At 44.8% G+C, this 23,892-nt stretch overlaps 1 protein-coding gene and 1 long non-coding RNA gene across 4 annotated transcripts; one reads left to right on the top strand and one right to left on the bottom strand.

The window, feature by feature from the left end:
- The first annotated feature begins 926 nt into the window (after positions 1 to 926).
- On the top strand, positions 927 to 4,557 carry LOC125515745. Of its 3 annotated transcripts, none has more exons than XR_007287108.1 (8): positions 927 to 1,162; positions 1,254 to 1,496; positions 1,894 to 1,946; positions 2,019 to 3,175; positions 3,291 to 3,356; positions 3,431 to 3,665; positions 3,750 to 3,825; positions 3,957 to 4,557. It is a non-coding gene; the product is annotated as an uncharacterized LOC125515745 (long non-coding RNA). The 3 variants fall into 3 exon arrangements; XR_007287109.1 differs by lacking the exon at positions 1,894 to 1,946 and having other exon boundaries at positions 929 to 1,162; positions 3,957 to 4,088; positions 4,176 to 4,557; XR_007287107.1 differs by lacking the exon at positions 1,894 to 1,946 and having other exon boundaries at positions 930 to 1,162.
- A 1,014-nt stretch (positions 4,558 to 5,571) lies between these two features.
- On the bottom strand, positions 5,572 to 9,192 carry LOC125513355 (probable WRKY transcription factor 19). The gene is made up of 4 exons (XM_048678451.1): positions 8,875 to 9,192; positions 7,537 to 7,583; positions 7,425 to 7,452; positions 5,572 to 7,082 (listed from the first exon to the last, which is right to left on the bottom strand). The coding sequence occupies exons 2-4, from the start codon at positions 7,564 to 7,566 to the stop codon at positions 6,007 to 6,009; spliced, it is 1,134 nt and encodes a 377-aa protein (XP_048534408.1). The 5' UTR covers positions 7,567 to 7,583; positions 8,875 to 9,192; the 3' UTR covers positions 5,572 to 6,006.
- Positions 9,193 to 23,892: the final 14,700 nt, after the last annotated feature.

The following is a 23,892-nucleotide window of genomic DNA, read 5'->3' as shown; positions in this document are numbered from 1 at the left end:
CAAAGTTGCCTACCTATGATGCTCAGTTGCCTATATATGACGAAAGTTGTGTGCTATCATTTCTAAGTTTTCTACAATATACTTGCTAAGTGAATTCACTAGTACACATGATTTAGGAAAGTTGCTTATGTTTAGCACTAAAGTTGCCTCATCTAGCATTGAAGTTGATTTTGAAAAAAAAATCACCAAAACATATCCATGTGATCTAGTTTTGAAGAGCTCGTCGTGAAAAGCCTAAGGGTAAAAACGGATCTTCGGTGGTCCACTATAGAGCTCGTATGTAGTCGTTTGTTTTCTCGCTTAACTAATATGTATAAGGCGATAAAGCTGAGATTAGACAACGGTACGAGCACTTAGCACAATGTGCCACTTAACCGCTTCTTCAACCCCAGGATGCGATGAGTTATAACTTCAAAATAATTGGAACGGAATAAAATGGAACGACATCGGGACATGCTTGCATTCCTCCAAAATAAAAAAGGATTCCCAGCAATCGAATAACAAGGTACACCCACCCGCCCCACCATACATGCGTTTACCTTTCAAGAATCAGCATCACAGTCACACGAGCGCGCCGAGATCCAACGGCTTGGACAGGATGCACTCACTGCCATCAAAAAGTGTAGCTGCCATACATGTATTTAGGATAACTCAGTTCCCCGATTTATCATGCATGCAAGTGATAAGAAGGCTACATGCCACAGGTACCGCTAGACAAGACCTAGCAAGTGACGTGGAGTAACTGGGCACGAGCTCAAATGAGCCCGATATCCAGTTCGTTCGATGGTTCATCTGGATCCGAGCCATTTGTTTATACGGGCGTTGGTGGGCTGCTAGAAAATGCGCACTGTGGAGATATACGTACGTCGCAGCGGGGGGTGGTGGGCCATGTTGGCGCATTAAAATAGCATTCTTTAACGGGCAAGCCTACGCCCGTTCACCGCCGACAAGGTGAGCCGTGGATCAGAATCAGCGGGCCCGTCTGATCCGTCGGGAAGTTCGCTTTCCGTTCGGCGGGTTGGGTACTGGCGGAAATTGAATGCAGGGTCCAGTATCTTCTCTGCCTAGAGCGGTGCTCATTTGGAAGCTCGGGCCTGCAGCGTAGAGAAGAGGAGCGGTGGCGGCGAGGCACCATGGATTTCCTGATGCAGCCAATCGACGGGTATGTAGATCCTCACTTGTCTGGCGATTTCGTCCCAAATCTTAGACGGCTGGCTATGGTGACTGAAAGGATTTTGTCTGTGGTGGATCAGATCCACTCTCCTTGCAGAAGTAGGCGAGAGCTTGGTGCCGGTCCCTGTGCCGCAAGCGCCGTCGGGAGGCGCTATGGTGGAGGAGTAGGAGGTGGCGGAGCAGCAACGGGCGGTGGACAGCGCAGACGCTCAGATTTTCGCGGCCAAGGAGGCGGCGGCGGATAGGAGGGAGAGCTCGCCTCCGACGTCGGAGCTGTCAGTTGGGAAGATGAATCCGCGGGTGGTGACTGCGTGGAACAAGAGGTTAGTGCTGGAATTGTTCTTGCTGTCAGTGATCTAGAGATTTTACAGAAAAGTTGGGATGAGTGAATAAATCGTGCCATTAAAACAACTAGGGATTTGCAGTCAATAAGTAGAATCATGCTTACTGAACCCAGAGAGTTGAACTGAGAGAATACTACTTACTGAATTCAGGCACTTAAAATGTGAGTTGGCTGCGTTAGAACAACTAGCTTAGTGCTAGAATTGTTCTTGCTGTCAGAAAAGTTTGGATGAGTGGAGGATAAATCATGGCTTTAGAACAAAGAGGGATTTGCAGTCAATAAACAGAATCATGCTTACTGAACCCAGACAGTTTAATTGAGAAAAATACTGCTTACTGAATTCAGGCACTTAATATGTGAGTTGGCTGCGTTTGCAGGCTGAGGATAGGCAGGTGCTGCCGCACCGAGCAGACCACCCTGCCCAACTCGCGTCAGTGCGATTATTATTAGTTGCAGTTATTCTGTAGTTTCTGCATTCTAAAAATATTGATTACATATGCAGGGTAAAGTTGGTGTTAAGAACACAAGGTCTTGCCGTTGCAAATGTCAGACGCTGGGTGGTACATCACAGAGCATTGGGAGAGCCACAACCATTCCCTTTCACCAAACTTTGGCGAGATGGTGCATTGGCCATGGCACAAGCATATATATCTGATAAAGCAGTTGCGGCAAAACAATGCCAACCTTGCGAAGTTGTATGGTATCATAGGGAACTTCTTTGGATCAATGGAGAATGTGCCATTCACCAAAAGGTCTTTGCGCAATCTCCGTGGGAAGATAAATACGGAGCAGGTCGATGATGATGGAGGTGTTTGCTGAAATTGGGGCCAAGGATCCGCATTTCACATACAAAATTCAGGCTGACAATGAGGGCGGGATTAACAACCTGATGTGGGCAAGTGGAAACAGCAGGCTGCAGTACACATTTTTCAGGGATGTGATAACATTTGACACCATGTACTGGACTAATTTGTACGAAATGTTGTTCAGCCTATTGTTGGTGTTAATAGTCATTTCCAGAGTACCATCCTGGCAGAGGTGCTTGTTTGTGATGAGACAACTGAGAGTTCTGAATGTTTTCTCAGAATTTCTTAGAGTGATGGGCGGCGCTCCTCTGATGACTATACTTACTGGTAAGTTCTTGCTTTCCTGGTGTGCTTTGCAGACCCTATTCAGGCTATGGAGCTGGCTATCAAAGAGCATTATGCCAGACACCACATGCTGGCGGTGCAAGTATCACATGCTCAAGAACGCAAAGTAAACGTTGGGCCCTCTGTACACCAAGAAGAGTGAATTCAAGCAGAGTCCCATGAGGTGGTGAACTACATGCTCACGGTAGATGGGTTTGAGAATGGGTGGGTGATGCTGCTGGATGAATACAAGCTATGGAGACGCCCGTACATGACTCAACTTCTCGAGATCAGAAAGAAATGGACAAAGCCGTATTTCGAAGGTGTTTTATGTGCAACGATGAGCGCATAAAGGAGTGATGGTGTCTAATGGATATGTTTGTGCAGAAGTATATGATGCTTCTGTTCGACAGACTCGGGCGAGAACTATTGAGGAGAAGAGAACAAGAATTTGTTATTTCAGTTTGGAAAATTTGGTTACAACTGGTTCCTGATTTAGGGGAGATCTTTGATGAGGGTGCTTCGACAGGTATGATACTGAGAAAAGTAGTATTGTGTCATACAGTTCATATTAAGTTTGTGGTAGAGACAAGAACACAATTCTCCCAATCATGTCGCTGACATAGGTATTGTGTCGATCATAGGTGGAGTTGTTGGGAGAAATGTGGCTGCCGGAAACAGTAATCGTCGCTGGCAGGCAAAAATTGTAGGTTAGTCAACTGTGGTATAAATTTGTCAATTGAAATGTGCTTGAAATACATACTTAAATAAATGTGGTTCGCAGGACGGAGGTATGTTGGTGGTGCCTCCGAGACAGGGAACATGGGTTCTACTAAAGCGGTCTTGGAGACGGTAGGGGAATAAGAAGTCAGAAAGAGGCAACAAAAGGCGGAGGAGAGTGAGGTTCTCGAACATTGTTGAAACGATTTGTCGATCGGAAACCTCAGAAACCGAAGACACTTCAAGTGATAATCACAGCATGGCAAGTGAGGATGATGACCTTCGTGCGCGTCGTGCAGGTAATATAAAATTGAGTGCCCGTGAAAAGAGTCTGTGTTACCGATATGACCAACCCATTGACAAGCAATGTGCTTCATCCTCAGGAAGTGACAAGGAGCAAGGTTATAAACTTATAATACAGTGGTGGCACTGGAAAGGGTGGCGACAGAGTCCAAAAGGGTGGGTGAACCAGAGATAAGCATCTCAGATGTTTCAGCTAGCGGTGGTGCCGGTGCATGTCACGGTGTCTACCAGCTTTGATTAGTCAAGGGCTATTTGTTTTGAAAAAACTGTCCTTTCCTTTTGTACAGGTGGAGGTGTTGCTGCTGCACTTGGTTCTGGAATTGGCATGGAAGGAGGGGCAGCTGATGCTGGAACTAATTCTTGTGGGAGGATCCAGCGTCATGACTGTGAGCTTGGATACACATTCAGGGGTTCTTTAGGTTAGTGGAATTGTTGAATGTTTGAGAGTAGTATATAGTGCCTATCAGGGCGGATGTACGGATAACTTGTGTCGACCACAATGTCAGAGGTTGGAGGTAGCTCAAGCCAAGGAGGATGTGGTGGCAATGCAAATGTTGAAGGTGCATAAAATTTCCGGAATGAATAATTCGGGAGGGAAAGGGTTGCCATAAAATTTTCATTGCCAAGACAGTGTTGCATGTAAGCTGCCGTGGCAAAACTTTTGGATTGCTGCTGCAGTGATTGAGCGACACTGCCATGGCCGAGTTTTTGCCGACGTAGTCGATGCTCAAACAGTAGACATGTGCGGGATGGACATGAAACAAAATTGCCACATCAAGGGGGTGTTTTTTGATTGACCTGCAGATTATTGCTTAAAATTATTACATGGAAAATACATTCTGTATATTGGAGATTGTGGGTGGTGCTGCTTAATTACTTGTTACTTAATTTTGTGTGGCGGCAGTGCATCTTGAACAAGATAAGGTGGTCATTGTTTCTGATCTGGCACTTTGCACGAAAATGTCCTCCTGCACCAAGCTCAAATGCAACATCATGAACACAAAAATGAAAAAATAGTAAAAAAAGTCAAATGTTTTGGCAACAAGCATTGATGAATTTATACATACGTGTAACCATTTGTGAGGAAAAGATTCCTATTGCTTTGAAAAAAAAGCAAAATCATTACTTCAAAATGCTTTTAAAAATAGTCGTTTTGAAGCATTGTTTTTTTTTTCTCTCAGAGCATTTAGGTATGTTTTTTCTTCGGTGATTTTTGTACGTGCGTAGACAATTCTATAATGTTTGTTGCAAATAAAATTGGATTTTTTTTAATAAATAATACTTTTACTGGTCATGACAGAGGAGAAACTCCATGCGCAATTGAGGAAGAAATAATAATGGGAGGGGACGAGGCGAATGAATCTTGCAGAGGAAAGTGGGTTGATGGATTGGTGGCTGCAAATAAATGAGTGGGTTTGGACAATGTTTCCGTCTGTGCGTGTCATCTGAGCACCGTCTGAGACGTCAAGCATGAGACGGCGGCCGTCACATTAAGTCTGGTTGGTGGGTAGGCCATGGTCTGCAAAAGAATTGCATATACTACTTTGAATACATAGGCATATACGTGGTGGGAATCTTGGCGCTAGTGGACGTAGGAGATAAAGGAGCATATATGAGCCCGAGCTCATAATAGCACTTCCCGTGACCGAGCAATATCTTCCACGTCTTCCACGTGACATAGTAATTATATGCACATGACCAGACAATTTGTATGCCATAGTAATTATATGCACAATTTGGATGCCATAGTAATTATACACACGTGACCGGACAACATCTTCTTTTTTCGCCATAGTAATTATATGTTCCACATGACCGGACAATTTGGATGCCATAGTAATTATGTGCACGTGAGCAGACAATTTGGAGAACACGACTACGTGCACAGACAAATGAGAGTGAAAAGCAGACATGGTCATACAATGTCCAGATATGTCCGTGGACATAGCCCAGTTCACGGACTAAGATAGCCCCGTGGTCAGCACTCGGCAACGACAGTGAAGCACGGAGAAAGACCTCCCTCCTCAGCAGGTTCATTCGAAAGCACGTCATTGCAGGATGATGCAGATTTCTAGCCAATCGTCCACAACCTCATATAGTCCGACGAGCAGTTCCCACACAACCACGCACCAACCACACGCCATTACAGAATATAGAGATTTGACATGTTAGACGGAAAAGAGACCAAACAGAAAAATCGACGTCAAGCCGGCAGCAACAACTTTTACCATGGACGAGTCTCCGTCTCCTAAAGCCATGGATGTTTTCGGTCCGAAACAGTAATCAGAGATTGACAGCCTGCATGATGCAAGCAATCACCTGCACCATGGATGTTTTCTAAAGATTCAGCGTTGTGCTGCTCGTCGCCGCTTCCTTCTCCGTCCCCGACGGCGCTGGAGGTTTCGTGGACAGTGGTAAAACCTGGGCAGGAGCCATGGCGGCTTGCCCGGCCGCCATCACGATCTTGTGCGACAACTCACGGTTTGAAGGCATGTGAAGAATACCCTTTGCTTGCGGCGTGCTGCTCCCAGCAGTAGACGCAGCAGTGGTGACGGTCAGCTGGGAGGCCAGAAGCGGCGGCTTTACTTCCTTTTTGGGCTTCTTGGCCCCGCGACGCTTGGCGGAAGGAAGTGGCAGCGCTTCAGGCGTCTCGCCCAGCAAACTCTTCCGATGCATGGAGCAGTGATCCGTCCCCCATTTTGCGCTGGAGTTGCATCCTTGGAACTGGCACCGGGTGCCGCCACCATGCTTGATGCAGAAATCCGTGCGTCCTTGTGCGCTCTTTGTGCATCCTTCGGATTTGCACCGCCTTCCCCCGCCGTGCCTGATGCAGAAGTCTGTGTTCCCTTGTGCGCCCTTCACGCACCCTTCGAACTTGCATCTCTTGCCGCCACCATGCCTCACACAGTGCTCGCTACGGCCCTGCCCACATGCAGCGTTTGGACATCCAGCAACGATGCAACGCTTCCCTCCTCCATGGCCGATGCATAGAGGTGTGCCACCATGTGCGGCTTTCACACAGTCCCGTACTAGGCAACCCTTGCTACCACCACTATGTAGCTTGCAGTACAGTGTGTTACTCTGGGCCTGCTTTTTGCAGTTGTCGTGCTTGCAAAGCGTGTCAGGGCCACCCAAGACTAGTTGCCCAGTGTTTCCCTGAGTATTCCCAGATCTATCATTGAGTTTGCCTTGATCATTCCCCTCATACTTGATACTTACATCTTGCTCTGCACTGGCACTGGGTTCAGTACACTGTCTGCCTTTAACAGGGGGCATGTATAAATCTGAGGTTTTCTGTGAACTCTGGAGGTAACCAAGCTGTTGGGATGAATGCCCTCTAGTGTGACTATTGCAGTACATTATCCTTCCACTGACAATTTCATCGCAGCCAGGTTCCTGGCAACATTTCCTGTCTATTTTACAAAAAAGGAAACACGTAAGGAATACAAGGTACATCCATATAAAGAACAACATACAAAAAAATAGGACTGAGCTTCAGTGCCGTAACTGCACCAAAGCAGCGTCCAAAAAAATAATGCAACTTGGAATCCTCTGTGTGTAATTAACTTCATCAGTACCTTGAGGCTGAGAATCATCTCCACAAAATGGAAACTTGCATAACGAGTGACTATGTGGATTCAATACACAAGAAGAAATAAAGAAACGCAAAAATAAACACACTTCTTCTCTATTTGATATGAAGAATTATGCGTGGAAAATCACATGCTTCTAGAAAACTGCAGCAGAGAACATACCAGCAACAGAACCATCCGCCGTGAGCTTCTGTACCCCCAAAAAAGTAAGAACAAGAAATGTCAGGATAAAGTGATTATAGAGACATATAATACTTGAGACTGACCAACTTACCTCTATATGAGTGATATGATCATGCCCCATTAAGATTATATGTTTATCTGCAACGGATCAAAGCATATAGTATGGTTAAAACATAGAAATAAGTTAGCATTGTTAGATGAGCAACCTATCTCTATTGTATAGCCCAAGGGGGAATATATATATTACAAGGGACTTGGATTACAAGCAAGGAAAACTAGACTGATACGAATACGTAAAGAAACCTAGACCACCAATTAATACTCCTTGCATTTGAAGAATATAACACTAACAAATAGTGAAATCCAAAATCAGTGTCTCTATAGTGTCAGTTGTAGCATGGAGTCTTCAAAAACCTGTTGAGTAAAGCCAAGGTGGGCTAGAAGAAGCATGTCGCAAAAATCATAGCACAAGAAACCAGCGGCAGAAGAAGCTCGGCGACAAGAGAATGGGCATAGATCAACAAGAATGCAAAAGGAGGCCACTGAAATCCTCTAGAAGAATATCATAACCAGAAGGGCCAAATTGTACACAAAAGGATCAGGACAAGAAAGAAGGTTGACATGACAATAAAGGTTTGACGGACTCGCATGACATGATAAACATGAAAGAGCAACGGACATGGTGAACAGGACGGAAAATAGAAAGCTAGAAGCTAGGAAGCACACAGGAGTCAATGATGTAGGAGCCACTGTGGTGCGAAGCATCCCATGGATCACCATGAACCCCACAAATTCCAAGTGGGCCGTTGACAAGAGCTCGTGGGCATGCTATTGAAACCGAGGTGACTTGGTTCCTCTATGAGCCCCCTATACTTGCATGTGAGACATGGCTACTACCTCATCCCGGAACTTTGGGAATTCTCAGGCGTAAAGGAATCAAGCAAAGAGAAGAAGGGACTGGGAGGGGAAGCAGGGACCATCATCAAGAAGCAAAGCTTGCCGAAATCTGCCAAGTTGGACAGTCCGACCTAGGGTCTGACCCTACGTCCAACTTAACCAGATGCACACTGGACCGTGTCGGAATGTCCAAACTCATGTGATATGTGAACAATATTGAAGTACTTGCACACATATAGCACGGACTTCTGAAAATAAATTGCACAAATATGGCAGTACATTTTCTGCATAGCCAAAGATGTACATTTTCTGAAAACTGTGCACACATAAGCACTCATGGCAGTGCATTTCCATACATACATCAGTCTCCAATAACCTACGAAATAAAATTGCACACATATAGCAATTTGCACACACACAGAACTAGACCTAAGTAAAAAAGTAAAAAATTAAATAAATAATGCAGTGTGCATTCACAGTAAAAAACAAGATGAACCAAACCATGGAGAAGAAGAGCAGGGGAGGAGCTCACCTTGGTCGGGACGGGGAAGAAGAGCGGTCGTCCTGGTGCTTCTCCTGGCTCGGGATGGTCTCTCGGGCGTCGGGCTAGCTCCTCTAAGCCATGGTGTCGCAGCTCCTCCCACCCCGCGCGACCGGCGGCGCCGAGGACGGGATCCGGCGGGAGTCAGCCTGGGACGGCCGGATCTGCTGGCGGGGGAGAGATTCCGGCCGGCGACGGGGGCGGCTAGGCCTGGCGGCGGGAACGGCGGCGGCGGCGACTTACAGGAGAAGACGAGGGAGAGGGGAAAGATGAGAGCGAGCAGTGTGCGGGATCGAGAGTAAATCTGAGATCGTTTTTTTTTCATTATTTTTTTAACAGTTGGGTGTGTCCTACACAGACCTGGCCAAACGGGCCGGCCCAAGACGGCCCATGCTAATCGTGCCAGGCCCGGCCCGGCCCATGGAGGCACGTTTAGTAAGCGGGCTGTGCCGTGCCGACCCACGTGCTGCACCTTCAGGCCCAGGCACAGCCTATTTAGTAAACGGGCTGGCACATTGGCCCGTTTAGCACGATGGGTTGCACATTTTCAGACTGTTGGAAAGAAAATGTATTTTACATTTTCAGCCCGTTGAGCTGATTTTTAGGCATATTGGACTGTTTTTTACGTGTGTGTGTGCATATATATAACCCGCGTGCCTAGCCTACAGGTCAAGGCACGGCCCGTTTAGCCCGTGTTGTGCATGGCCATGGCAGGTCATGCCAGCGTGCTCGCCGACCGGTCTGGTTGGCTCGGCCCGTTTGCCTAGCTATAGTCCTACAGGCTCAAACCGTGGTTGCCCAATCGGTTATTGACATTGGTTTAGGTCGCTCCTCTACTCGCCCTGTTCCTCGGGATCGCCTCTTCCGTGTTATTGTAGCCACCGCCGCCTGAGCTCTGACGACAGAGGCGGTGGCCTTTCTTCCATGTTGCTCCTCCCCTCTGCGTCCGCGACACCGTCGCCGCCTTCCACTACTAGGGAAATGCCTATACACATGAGCTTAGTAGTAGCGCGGGTAAAAAAGAACGCTACTACTAAAAAATAGCACAGGGCCTTCAAACATGGACAGCAGTTTGAGCCACCGCGGCGATGGAGAGGCACCGGCGATTTAGCACAGGGCCGCGGTGAGCCGACGAATTGACGAGGCACGACAACTTGTGGCCGTATTGGCGGTTTAGTAAAGATAGCAGGGTGAGGTGAGGCCCGCTAGGCCGGATCGATGTGGCATGATAGTGGAGGCTATTTACGGTGACTGCGGCTCGATGATAACCCACAAGTATAAGGGATCACAACAGCTTTCGAGGGTAGAGTATTCAACCCAAATTTATTGATTCGACACAAGGGGAGACAAAGAATATTCTCAAGTATTAGCAGCTGAGTTATCAATTCAACCACACCTGGAAACTTAGTATCTGCAGCAAAGTGTTTAGTAGCAAAATAATATGATAGTGGTGGTAGCGGCAACAAAAGTAAAGACAGCAAAAGTAATGTTTTTGGTATTTTATAGTGATTGTAACAGTAGCAACGGAAAAGTAAATAAGCGAGAACCAGTATATGGAAAACTCGTAGGCACCGGATCAGTGATGGATAATTATGCCGGATGCGGTTCATCATGTAACAGTCATAACATAGGGTGACACAGAACTAGCTCCAATTCATTGATGTATTGTAGGCATGTATTCTGTATATCGTCATACGTGCTTATGGAAAAGAACTTGCATGACATCTTTTGTCCTACCCTCCTGTGACAGCGGGGTCCTATTGGAAACTTAGTGATATTAAGGCCTCCTTTTAATAAAGAACCGAAACAAAGCATTAGCACATAGTGAATACATGAACTCCTCAAACTATGGTCATCACCGGGAGTGGTCCTGATTATTGTCACTTCGGGGTTGCCGGATTATAACACATAGTAGGTTACTATAGACTTGCAAGATAGGATCAAGAACTCACATATATTCATGAAAACATAATAGGTTCAGATCTGAAATCATGACACTCGGGCCCTAGTGATAAGCATTAAGCATAGCAAAGTCATAGCAATATCAATCTCAGAACATAATGGATACTAGGGATCAAACCCTAACAAAACTAACTCGATTACATGATAAATCTCATCCAACCCATCACCGTCCAGCAAGCCTACGATGGAATTATTCACGCACGGCGGTGAGCATCATGAAATTGGTGATGTAGGATGGTTGATGATGACGACGGCGACGAATCCCCCTCTCTGGAGCCCCGAACGGACTCCAGATCGGCCCTCCCGAGAGGTTTTAGGGCTTGGCGGCGGCTCCGTATCGTAAAACGCGATGATTTCTTCTCTCTTATTTTTTTCTCTCTGAAAGCAAATATATAGAGTTGGAGTTGGCGTCGGAGGGCATCGAGGGGGCCCACGAGCTAGGGGGGCGCACCCTAGGGGGGGCGCCCCCCACCCTCGTGAGAAGGGTGTGGGCCCCCTGGTCTTCATCTTTGGCGAGGATTTTTTATTATTTTTTCTAACATGTTCCGTGGAGTTTCAGGTAATTCCGAGAATATTTGTTTTCTGCACATAAAACAACACCATGGCAATTCTGCTGAAAACAGCGTCAGTCCGGGTTAGTTCCATTCAAATCATACAAGTTAGAGTCCAAAACAAGCGCAAAAGTGTTTGGAAAAGTAGATGCGACGGAGACGTATCAACTCCCCCAAGTTTAAACCCTTGTTTGTCCTCAAGCAATTCAGTTGACAAACTGAAATAAAGAAAGAAAAACTTTTACAAACTCTGTTTGCTCTTGTTGTTGTAACTATGTCAAGCCAGCATTCAAGTTTTCAGCATAAATCATAACTAACCACATTTGCAATAATTCTCATGTCTCACAATTACCCATATCAATAGCATAATCAACTAGCAAGTCATAATAATAAATCTCGGATGACAACACTTTCTCAAAACAATCATAATATGATATAACAAGATGGTATCTCGCTAGCCCTTTCTGAGACCGCAAAACATAAATGCAGAGCACCTCTAAAGATTAAGGTCTGACTAGACATTGTAATTCATGGTAAAAGAGATCCAATCATAGTCATACCCAATATAAATTAGAGTACATATCTGATGGAAACCATATATTCAGTGGAAGTATGGAAACTTGATCCCGTGCCGTTGGATAAGGAGTGTACGTTGTGAGATGAAAATATGGAGGAATCGCAAAAGAACCCCCGTAATCTTCAACATCCCCGATGGAAGATGAGCCATCCCGTGCCTTTCCCCTTGGAGCTACCCCGATTCAATTTTTCCCCATCAACAACTAGGGTTAGGAGATGACACCAGCGGCCGGCGGCCGCAGCTAATTCCCTCTCTCCTCTCCGGCGGCTGGCCCACCGCGCCAACCCAGCACAACGCCCTCGTTCCGCGCAGGGCCGGCGACTGGCGCGACTAATTCTTCCTCGGCCTTCTCTCCTCTCCGACAGCTGGCCCAGCGAGCCAATCGTCCTCTGGGCATTCCCCATCGGATTGGTACTGGATCTAGGTCTGAAGGTATGGACCTTTCTATTACATTGTTCATTTTCTCTGTTATGTTTTGCCACGTTCTTCTTATCGTAGCTCAACTAGTGTTTTTATCTATCGGTTGGGCTAGGTTTGCAAAGCAAAAGAGATGACAAGGTCGTGGGTTCTGGTTGTCTCCTCCAAGATTAGCACTTCTAGTTGGGATAGGTATGCAAAGCAAAGCAAATAGAGTAGGGGAGGGAATGAGGTAGTAGTATCTTGGCTGGAACTGCTGATTGCCCCTAACTCTATTGTCCAGATTTTGGTCTTCAAGAAGTTGGTAAAGACTAATGCATTGGGTAAGTAAGTTTTATATTAATGCAGCAACATGGAGACCCCATCATGCTAATTTGACAATACTGTTTACCATATTGGTGGTTCTAGGCATATTTGTTACTATATAGTTGTTAAATGAAGGAAACTATCAGGCTTAGTTTGGCAGCACAATTTTTACAAAACTCTGGTAATCCAAAACCGCAGTATTCCAATGCCTAGGCAAGAAATACTAAATGTTCTTGAAATTGTAGTTTTCCTCAGTTTTACCAAAAATATCGAGGTGTTTGGATGTTGTTTTACCATGGTTTTGACCAGCACAACTGGCATGAAATTGCTTAATTAATCTAACCTGGAGGTACATGATTGATCAAGGTTCACCAATCAACTAGATCAAAAGTAATTGTGACGACAGCTGGAAGAAAATGGATCCGAGAGCACAACTTAAGCAACCCAAAATGGCTAATAAGCAAGAGATATATTACAACTAATTTACCATATAACAGAATGAGGAGAAATCAAAGGTAGAGATCACATCTATTCTTGTCTGGTCATGGATAGGGACATAAACAATTTCGTCTCATTTGGTTTAGAAAAAATGGGCCGGGACCTCTTTTCTAGACACACAAAAAAACCCCACGGTTTTGAGAATACTACAGGTTCTAAAACTTCAGCCTTACTTCTTGTAGACTTGTGTGTAGTATGATGGGCATAAGAAAGGAGTTGAAACTGGTTGAGCATAGAAAAATTGTAGAAATGATTTTAGCTGTCAGTTTTAATTTATATTGCAATTGATCGGTGAAGTGAGCTGAGATTAGGTACTGCTAACACTTGAATGTTCTTTCTAGCAGTTTATTTTATTCTATGTTATTCTGGAAGGCACATATTGGCTGGCTCCTATGAGAGTGTGCTTTCGACTTACAAACTGTATTTCTTCTCTTTGTGGAGTAATTATGGAATGCCACAGTGAAGTGAGCAAGGCACCACCTTTGGCTATTTGCAACTCCCAGTCTGATGCAGAATAAGCCATCCACACTAGACCAAGCCCGGAAATTGTATTTGCCACACAACAAAAAATGTATAGTGCACCTTTCTGTGTAAGTACTTGTCTAACTAATATGTGCATGCTTATAATTTCTTGTATTCCAGCATGTTAAACCATTGTGCTTTTCATCCACATTTCATGGCTCATCTTGTACTCCGGAGTGTGATGATGACATCAGGCCAGCCATAGGGATGACTTTTACAGATTTGAACGCAGCCAAGGATTTCTATGAAGCTTATGCACATCATGAGGTAGAATAAAAGGACTAAAGGGATATAAGGATAAGGGTGGAAAGCGAAGACAGAAAGACAAGAACAAGAACAAGGAAGTGCAGCAAACATGATGGCGGTACATTCCTCTGGACTTAGTTTGAGAATATTTCTAAAATTTTGCTTCCTAATAAATACACATGCACTGATGTATCTATGTTCATACATTAGGATTAAAAATTGACTTAAAAAATTAGGTATAAATTCTTGCAATTTTTCCTACTGCTTGACCAATTAATTTTTTTGTTTCAGATTTCTTGGTGGCCCTACCGACCTCTGCAAGTTTTTAGGACTAATAGTATTACATTATTATGTTCTTGGCTAGTGTAATGGAGCTATTAGCTATTGGCGCCGAACTTCTTCAAGTTGTTAGCTAGTGTACTGGAGGTATTATCTGTTGGGGCCGGGCATCTGCAAGTTGTTAGCTAGTGTACTGGAGCTATGTGTTCAATGATTGATGTATAAAGGTGTAGATTTGCCATCACTGTTAATGATGCATCTATTTTGTAACCGTGTATTGGAGTGTGGGCATTATTTAAGTGACTGAATCAGATGCATGAGTTTTGCTTTACTTAAATATATTCTAGGAAATTGTTTCAATTGCTGGAAATGTGCTATGTGAGGTGCATGAGTTCTTCAACTGGGCAATGGTTTTGGTTGTGGTTTCGTCATTTATCTGGGCAATGATTTTAGCTAATGTATTTTACTGTTTGTTCTACTTAAATTTACAAGGGACGCAATCAACACAAATAGGTGGGGACATGTGCCGAAGCCCCACACGTGATGGGGTAGCTAGCTGTAATACTTGTATGCGTCAGGGGGTCATGTCCAGAACAACATTGCTGGGGCGGGCGTTTTTCTGCAAAACTGCATGTAGCAGTTATGGATGGATCTAGTTGTTGGGGAACGTTGCAGAAAACAAAAATTTTCCTACTCGTTTCACCAAGATCCATCTAGGAGTTCATCTAGCAACGAGACATCAGATGCATCTACATACCTTTGTAGATCGCGTGCGGAAGCGTTCAATGAACGGTGATGATGTAGTCGAACACGACGTGATTCAAATCACCGATGACCAAGCGCCGAACGGACGGCACCTCCGCGTTCAACACACGTACGAGACGGGAGACGTCTCCTCCTTCTTGATCCAGCAAGGGGGGAGGAGAGGTTGATGAAGATCCAGCAGCACGACGGCGTGGTGGTGGATGCAGGGCGTCACAGTAGCAGGGCTTCGCCTATACTACGAGAGAGAGACGTAACATGGAGAGAGGGAGGCGCCAGGGGCTGGGTATGAAGTCCCTCCTCTCCCCCACTATATATAGGGGTGCCATGGGGGGGGGGCGCCGGCCCTAGTAGATGGAATCTACTAGGGGGGGGGGGGCCAAGGGTGGGGGGCTTGCCCCCCAAGCAAGGGGGCGCCCCCTTTAGGGTTCCCCCCCAACCCTAGGCGCATGGGCCCTTGGGGGGTGGCGCCCCAGCCCACTTTGGGCTGGGTTCCCTCCCACTTCAGCCCATGGGGCCCCCCGGGATAGGTGACCCCACCCGGTGGACCCCCGGGACCCTTCCGGTGGTCCCGGTACAATACCGGTGACCCCGAAACTTGTCCCGATGGCCGAAACAGCACTTCCTATATATAATTCTTTACCTCCGGACCATTCCGGAACTCCTCGTGACGTCCGGGATCTCATCCGGGACTCCAAACAATATTCGGGTTACTGCATATACATATCTTCACAACCCTAGCGTCACTGAACCTTAAGTGTGTAGACCCTACGGGTTCGGGAGACAAGCAGACATGACCGAGACGACTCTCCGGTCAATAACCAACAGCGGGATCTGGATACCCATGTTGGCTCCCACATGCTCCACGATGATCTCATCGGATGAACCACGATGTCGAGGATTCAATCAACCCCGTATGCAATTCCCTTTGTCAATCGATATGTTACTTGCCCGAGATTCGATCGTCGGTATCCCAATACCTCGTTCAATCTCGTTACCGGCAAGTCACTTTACTCGTACCGTAATGCATGATCCCGTGACCAGACACTTGGTCACTTTGAGCTCATTATGATGATGCATTACCGAGTGGGCCCAGTGATACCTCTCCGTCATACGGAGTGACAAATCCCAGTCTTGATCCATGTCAACCCAACAGACACTTTCGGAGATACCCGTAGTCTACCTTTATAGTCACCCAGTTACGTTGTGACGTTTGGTATACCCAAAGCACTCCTACGGTATCCGGGAGTTACACGATCTCATGGTCTAAGGAAAAGATACTTTGACATTACAAAACTCTAGCAAACGAACTATACGATCTTGTGCTATGTTTAGGATTGGGTCTTGTCCATCACATCATTCTCCTAATGATGTGATCTCGTTATCAATGACATCCAATGTCCATAGTCAGGAAACCATGACTATCTATTGATCAACGAGCTAGTCAACTAGAGGCTTACTAGGGACATGTTGGTGTCTGTTATTCACACATGTATTACGATTTCCAGATAACACAATTATAGCATGAATAAAGACAATTATCATGAACAAGGAAATATAATAATAATGCTTTTATTATTGCCTCTAGGGCATATTTCCAACACTAGTCCATACATACAAGATCCAACAGCCTGTGGTAAAGTTTCCAACCTTTCACTAAAGATGTGGTTTTCACCTGATATCGTCTCTATAAATTAACAGTGATGAATGCAAATGACGGTTGTGCTCTCCATCTAGTGCTTTTTAATAAGAGGGTGATGACTCAACATAAAAGTAAATGGATAGGCCCTTCGTAGAGGAAAGCAGGGATTTGTAGAGGTGCCAGAGCTCAGTTTTGAAATAGAGATAAATTGTATTTTGAGCTATATACTTTCATTGTCAACGTAGCAACTAAGAGATGACGATATCTTCCATGCTAAACACATTATAGGCGGTTCCCGAACAGAATGGTAAAGTTTATACTCCCCCTCCACCAACAAGCATCAATCCATGGCTTGCTCGAAACAACGAGTGCCTCCAACATACATCAGGTCCCAGGGGGAGTTTTGTTTACAATTAATTTTGATTTAGTTTGCATAAAGCATGGGACTAGGCATCCCGGTGACCAGCCATTTTCTCGCGAGTGAGGAGCGGAGTCCACTCCTCTTGAGAATAACCCGCCTAACACGGAAGATAAGGACAGCCTTTGTTGATACATGAGCTATTTGAGCATACAAAACAGAATGTTTATTTGAAGGTTTAGAGTTTGGCACATACAAATTTACTTGGAACGGCAGGTAGATACCGCATATAGAAAGGTATAGTGGACTCATCTGGAATAACTTTGGAGTTTAAGGGATTGGATGCACAAGCAGTATGTTGGGGAACGTAGTAATTTCAAAAAAATTCCTACGCACACGCAAGATCATGGTGATGCATAACAAAGAGAGGGGAGAGTGTAATCTACGTACCATCGTAGATCGATAGCGGAAGCATTATAACAACGCGGTTGATGTAGTCGTACGTCTTCACGGCCTGACCGATCAAGCACCGAAACTACGGCACCTCCGAGTTCTAGCACACGTTCAGCTCGATGACGATCCCCAGACTCCGATCCAGCAAAGTGTCGGGGAAGAGTTCCGTCAGCATGACGGCGTGGTGACGATATTGATGTTCTACTGTCGCAGGGCTACGCCTAAGCACCGCTACAATATTATCGAGGAGTATGGTGGAAGGGGGCACCGCACACGGCTAAGAAAACGATCACGAGGATCAACTTGTGTGTCTCTGGGGTGCCTCCCTGCCCCCGTATATTAAGGAGCAAGGGGGGAGGAGGCCGGCCCTAGGAGGGGCGCGCCAGGGGAGTAGGATTCCTACTCCTAGTTGGAGTAGGTTTCCTCCTTTCCTAGTCCAACTAGGAGAAGGGGGGAAAGGGGGGAAGAGGGGAAGGAAGGGAGAGAGGGGCCGCGCCCCAAACCCCTTGTCCAATTCGGACTGGGCTTGGGAGGGGCACGCGCCACCTCCTGGTCCTTTCCACTAAGGCCCATTAAGGCCCATTGCTTCTTCCTTGTATCCTATATACCTAAGAGATTCACCCCCACTATCCTATTTATCTTAACATGCAAGCCATCCACATCATCACACATGCCACACACATTCCACCTTAGAAAAAAGATCAACAAATCATGCAACAAACCTTAGTATTTATAGTACACAGCAGTCCCTCGGTCGTTTGGTCTTCAAATGCTACTTTTATTTAGGGGAAACGATCAGCCATCCCTTGGTCGTTTGCTCTTCGATCTTCCATATCAGACTGGGTAGTCAAAGAGTCCGCCAGATGCATATAATAGGATGTTTGATCTACGCTTCTCATCCGCTTATTCTTCATAATCGATCCACCGGAATCAAGCTCAGATGTGCACAACCTCATCATCATCCTGAGATGGAGCTCGATGCTGCGCATGGACACCACAGACGCACACATGCACATCTGCATCACCTCCATGGTGCCTCACTTCAGCTTTGCGCAACCACAACGCCGCGCCTGGACGGCATCGACCGACGCCCACAGCGCCTCCATGGCTCCCCGCTTTAGCTCGGCCATGACGTGTACCTGGACGGCGCCGCAGGACGCCCGTGGTGCCTCCCTGCTGCACCCGAGATGGTTGTGTCCTGCCACAATGCCGCGCCTGGACGGTGCCGTCGCATGCCCTCAGCGCGTCACCGGCAGCCAGTGCCTTCCTAGTGCCCTGTGTTGGCTTTGTCCGACCGGCTACTTCCGATTGTCCGCATCGGCTTCACCCGTCCGCCGCTACCCTCTGTGACCACTCCACAGCATCTCAGCGCCAGCAAGGATCTTGCTGCCACTCGTCCTACATCCCCTCGACCCCTCCTCTCTTTGCTTTGGTGTGGAACTCGGCGAGCCTGGCGGCGTGGCGTATGCTGGGAGATGAAGAGGGGCTCTTTGCAGTTGGGCTGTGCTTGCCCTCTGCCATGCTTATTTAGTTCTCTTCATCAGGAATACCGCCACGCCAACCGCGGTGACCGAGGTAGTATGTAAGCTGTTTTTCTCGGCTATTGATTCGATGCAGCAGTTCTGCTCGGTTATTTGCTTGCTCAGTTATTTGCTTGGAATGCATCATGATTGATTAGTTTAGTTCTAGGTTCATTCTTGCAGAAGTTCAGAAATAATGGTTGATGCTGCTGTTCGGTGACATTTAGGTTTCAGCCAATGAGAAGTGCAGATATACACTCTAGACTAAGTTTATGTTGTACTCCCTCTGTAGGAGTATTAATTTATTTCATGCTATATCCCCAAACCTTCTTACAATTTCCATCTTTGTGCAGCATCTGCATGCACTACATTGCTTCTTGGGAGTTTCAATCGGGTCCTGCGCTACCAAATGTGAACACGTTTATTAAGATTACAGAGGTAGCAAATCAAATTTGAACATGTTTATTAAGATTCAGAGGCAACAAATCTGTTTGATTTTAATCCATTTGTAATCACCACTTCACCATAGTAGGTCTTTAGTTCTTTCTCAGGTACCTTTTGCAATTTTCGACAAATGATTAATGGTGATGATTTGTAGCAATGGCTCTTCAGGTATAATTAAGTGTCCATTATTGCTCTTAATCATGAATGTCAGGCATAATAATGTGGCCATCAAGATCAAGAGGAGCGTTGCTACTTTTCCCATTTAAAAAGATTTTTTTGGTAATATATAATAAAAATCCAACAAAAGAAATGTTGGTTCTTATCCTCTTTGTTTTACTAACACAACTTGATTTGTACAAGATCATTTATAGCACATCATTTTTTTCTTGGCGTGCCTTTTTGTATAAAATAAATTTACCATTAAATTCCCGACACCACTGGTAAAATTATTTCAACATCCACATTTTCTTATTAATAGATTTGGGCTCAGGATAGGAAGCGCTCATAATTGTGGTTTACCTTATAACTACGACTTTTTATCCAACTCTGACGTCTACTCTTTTTGTTTATTATAGATCATCATCCTTTTTCATATGGTGTTATGCGATATACTATTTGGAGCATGGCTTAGGGCTTTCAGGAATTGGTCCAGTTCTCAGGACTCAACCTTAAATCTATCAGAGGAATTTCAACTTCAATTGAGACCCAACTCTAATGATAGATTAGATGCTTGGGGTTGACAGCTGAGTTTGCCTCACATTATTCATATCTTTCTATGACATGTGCTCTTGAATATAAATTGATTATCTACCACTTTCATCTATCATGGATGTACAAGTTCAATGTATTCCATTATCTAGATTCAAAATTGACGATGAATGAACAAAGCCTTGTCACCTGGAAATTAATATCAAATACAAACACAAATTTGGTTGCATTTTTTCACTGTTTACCAACAACCCTTTGTTTGGTGCCAATCATTGTACTCTTTTGACGAATGTTGTATTTATCTATGTGGAAATTAGTCAAGTTCATCTCATAGAAAAATACTTACAATTCCTTATGAAATCTTCCTTGAAATAAGTAAATTGCAAACTTTGATGATTCAATATACCAAAGTAATAAAGTACAACAATTTATGCACGTGTTCCTGCCGCAACGCGCGGGAAATCGTCTAGTTCCCGTAACTCCCCGGTACCTCCGAAAATACCCGAATCACTCGGAACCTTTCCGATGTCCGAATATAGTCGTCCAATATATCGATCTTTACGTCTCGACCATTTCGGGACTCCTCGTCATGTCCCCGATCTCATTCGGGACTCCGAACTCCTTCGGTACATCAAAAATTAAAAACTCATAATATAACTATCATCGAAACCTTAAGCGTGCGGACCCTACGGGTTCGAGAACAATGTAGACATGACCGAGACATGTCTCCGGTCAATAACCAATAGCGGAACCTAGATGCTCATATTGGCTCCCACATATTCTACGAAGATCTTTATCGGTCAGACCGCATAACAACATACGGTGTTCGCTTTGTCACCGGTATGTTACTTGCCCGAGATTCGATCGTCGGTATCTCAATACCTAGTTCAACCTCGTTACCGGCAAGTCTCTTTACTCGTTTCGTAATACATCATCTCGCAACTAACTCATTAGTTGCAATGCTTGCAAGGCTTATGTGATGTGCATTACCAAGAGGGCCCAGAGATACCTCTCCGACAATCGGAGTGACAAATCCTAATCTCGAAATACGCCAACCCAACATGTACCTTTGGAGACACCTGTAGAGCACCTTTAAAATCACCCAGTTACGTTGTGACGTTTGGTAGCACACAAAGTGTTCCTCCGGCAAACGGGAGTTGCATAATCTCATAGTGATAGGAACATGTATAAGTCATGAAGAAAGCAATAGCAACATACTAAATGATCGGGTGCTAAGCTAATGGAATGGGTCATGTCAATCACATCATTCTCCTAATGATGTGATCCCGTTAATCAAATGACAACACATGTCTATGGTTAGGAAACATAACCATCTTCGACCAACGAGCTAGTCAAGTAGAGGCATACTAGTGACATTTAGTTTGTCTATGTATTCACACAAGTATTATGTTTCCGGTTAATACAATTCTAGCATGAATAATAAACATTTATCATGAAATAAGGAAATAAATAATAACTTTATTATTGCCTCTAGGGCATATTTCCTTCACAGTATTCCCGCTTAGTACAAGTGAAGGCTAGCAAAAGACTGGGAAGCGACCAACTAGAGAGCGACAACAGCCATGTACATGCATTAAAATTAATAAACATTGGGTGCAAGCATGAGTAGGATATAATCCACCGTGAACATAAATATCGTGAAGGCTATGTTGATTTGTTTCAACTACATGCGTGAACATGTGCCAAGTCAAGTCACTTAAATCATTCAAAGGAGGATACCACCCCATCATACCACATCATAATCATCTCAATAGCATGTTGGCACACAAGGTAAACCATTATAAGTCATAGCTAATCAAGCATGGCACAAGCAACTATGATCTCTAATTGTCATTGCAAACATGTTTATTCATAATAAGCTGAATCAAGAACGAGGGACTCATCATATTTACAAAAACAAAAGAGGTCGAGTTCATACCAGCTTTTCTCATCTCAGCCAGTCCATCATATATCATCATAATTGCCTTTCACTTGCACGACCAAACGATGTGAATAATAATAAGAGTGCACGTGCCTTGGACTAAGCTGGAATCTGCGAGCATTCAATAAACAGGAGGAGAGAGGGCAATATGGGCTCTTGGTTAAATCCACAATAATGCATATAAGAGCCACTTCAACAATTTAATCATGGTCTCCTCCTACTGACCCCAAAAGAAAAGAAAAGAAATAAAACTATTTACACGGGAAAGCTCCCAACAAGCAAAAGAAGAACGGGAAATATTTTTGGGTTTTCTTTTTAGTTATTGCTACTACAGCAGAAAAATAAACTACTACTAATTTTTTTTGTTTTTCTTAAGGTTTAACAAACAAGAAGAAAGCAGGAAAAAGAAAATAAACTAGCATGGATATTACAATGAAAAAGGTATGAGCACCGACATCTAGCAATGAGTGTGTGTGAACATGAATGTAATGTCGGTGAGAAATACGTACTCCCCCAAGCTTAGGCTTTTGGCCTAAGTTGGTCTATGGCCACGGCTGGCCTAGAGGATATCTATAATAATAGTTGTTGGGGTCGTACCGTGACGAGGAGGAATAGTTGGGATCATACTGTGATGAAGAAGAAGACTCTGATTGCCACTAGCTGACAGTCATCTCTGGATCCCAAGAATAAACAGATTGTCGTGGAGGCTCATCTTGTGGTTCCTATTCCGGGGCTGGTGCAGGATTCTTGTAAGCCTGGATGGCAGCCCACGTAACGAGGTAGGGTCCTACAAAATGAAACAAAGAAGGAGCAGGCAGGATAATAGTCTCAGGGTGATGTTTGTTAAAGAACAATTGATACTTAAGCTCTCCTGCCCTATTCTTAACAATAAAATCATGTGCCACCATACTTTTATGATCTAGATAAACACGGGGCAGCACCTTTTCTTCCTTCTTAGCATGCCTAATAGGTATGTTAAAATGTGCAGCTAGGCATGTGGCATAGACGCCTCCAAAGATGGGACTCTTAGTACGGTTCATACTTAACCGTCTAGCAATAATACCGCCCATACTAAAAGTGTTATCACTGTATAAACCGTGGTGCAGAATAATTATATCAGGAATGCTAAGGTTTCCATAGTTTCCGCATGCAATTAAGCAACGACTAGCAAATAATGCAAAGTAACGTAAAACAGGAAAATGTATGCTAGTGATTCGTGCATCGGAAACTTTTCTAGTTTCTCCTACAGTGATAGTATCAATTGTTGGAACTATGCCCTAGAGGCAATAATAAAATGGTTATTATTATATTTCCTTGTTCATGATAATTTTCTATTGTTCATGCTATAATTGTGTTATCTGGAAATCGTAATACATGTGTGAATACATAGACCACAACACGTCCCTAGTGAGCCTCTAGTTGACTAGCTCGTTGATCAAAAGATAGTCATGGTTTCCTGACTATGGACATTGGACGTCATTGATAACGGGATCACATCATTAGGAGAATGATGTGATGGACAAGACCCAATCCTAAGCATAGCTCAAAGATCGTGTAGTTCGTTTGCTAGAGCTTTTTCCGAATGTCAAGTATCATTTCCTTAGACCATGAGATTGTGCAACTCTCGGATACTTTAGGAGTACTTTGGGTGTGCCAAACGTCACAACGTAACTGGGTGACTATAAAGGTGCACTATGGGTATCTCCGAAAGTGTCTGTTGGGTTGGCACGAATCGAGACTGGGATTTGTCACTCCGTATGATGGAGAGGTATCTCTGGGCCCACTCGGTAATGCATCATCATAATGAGCTCAATGTGACCAA

The sequence above is a fragment of the Triticum urartu genome, chromosome 6, assembly GCF_003073215.2.
Source record: "Triticum urartu cultivar G1812 chromosome 6, Tu2.1, whole genome shotgun sequence".
NCBI lineage: Eukaryota > Viridiplantae > Streptophyta > Magnoliopsida > Poales > Poaceae > Triticum > Triticum urartu.
Note: the sequence above shows the minus strand (reverse complement) of the source record. Positions and strands in the feature narration are given on the sequence as shown.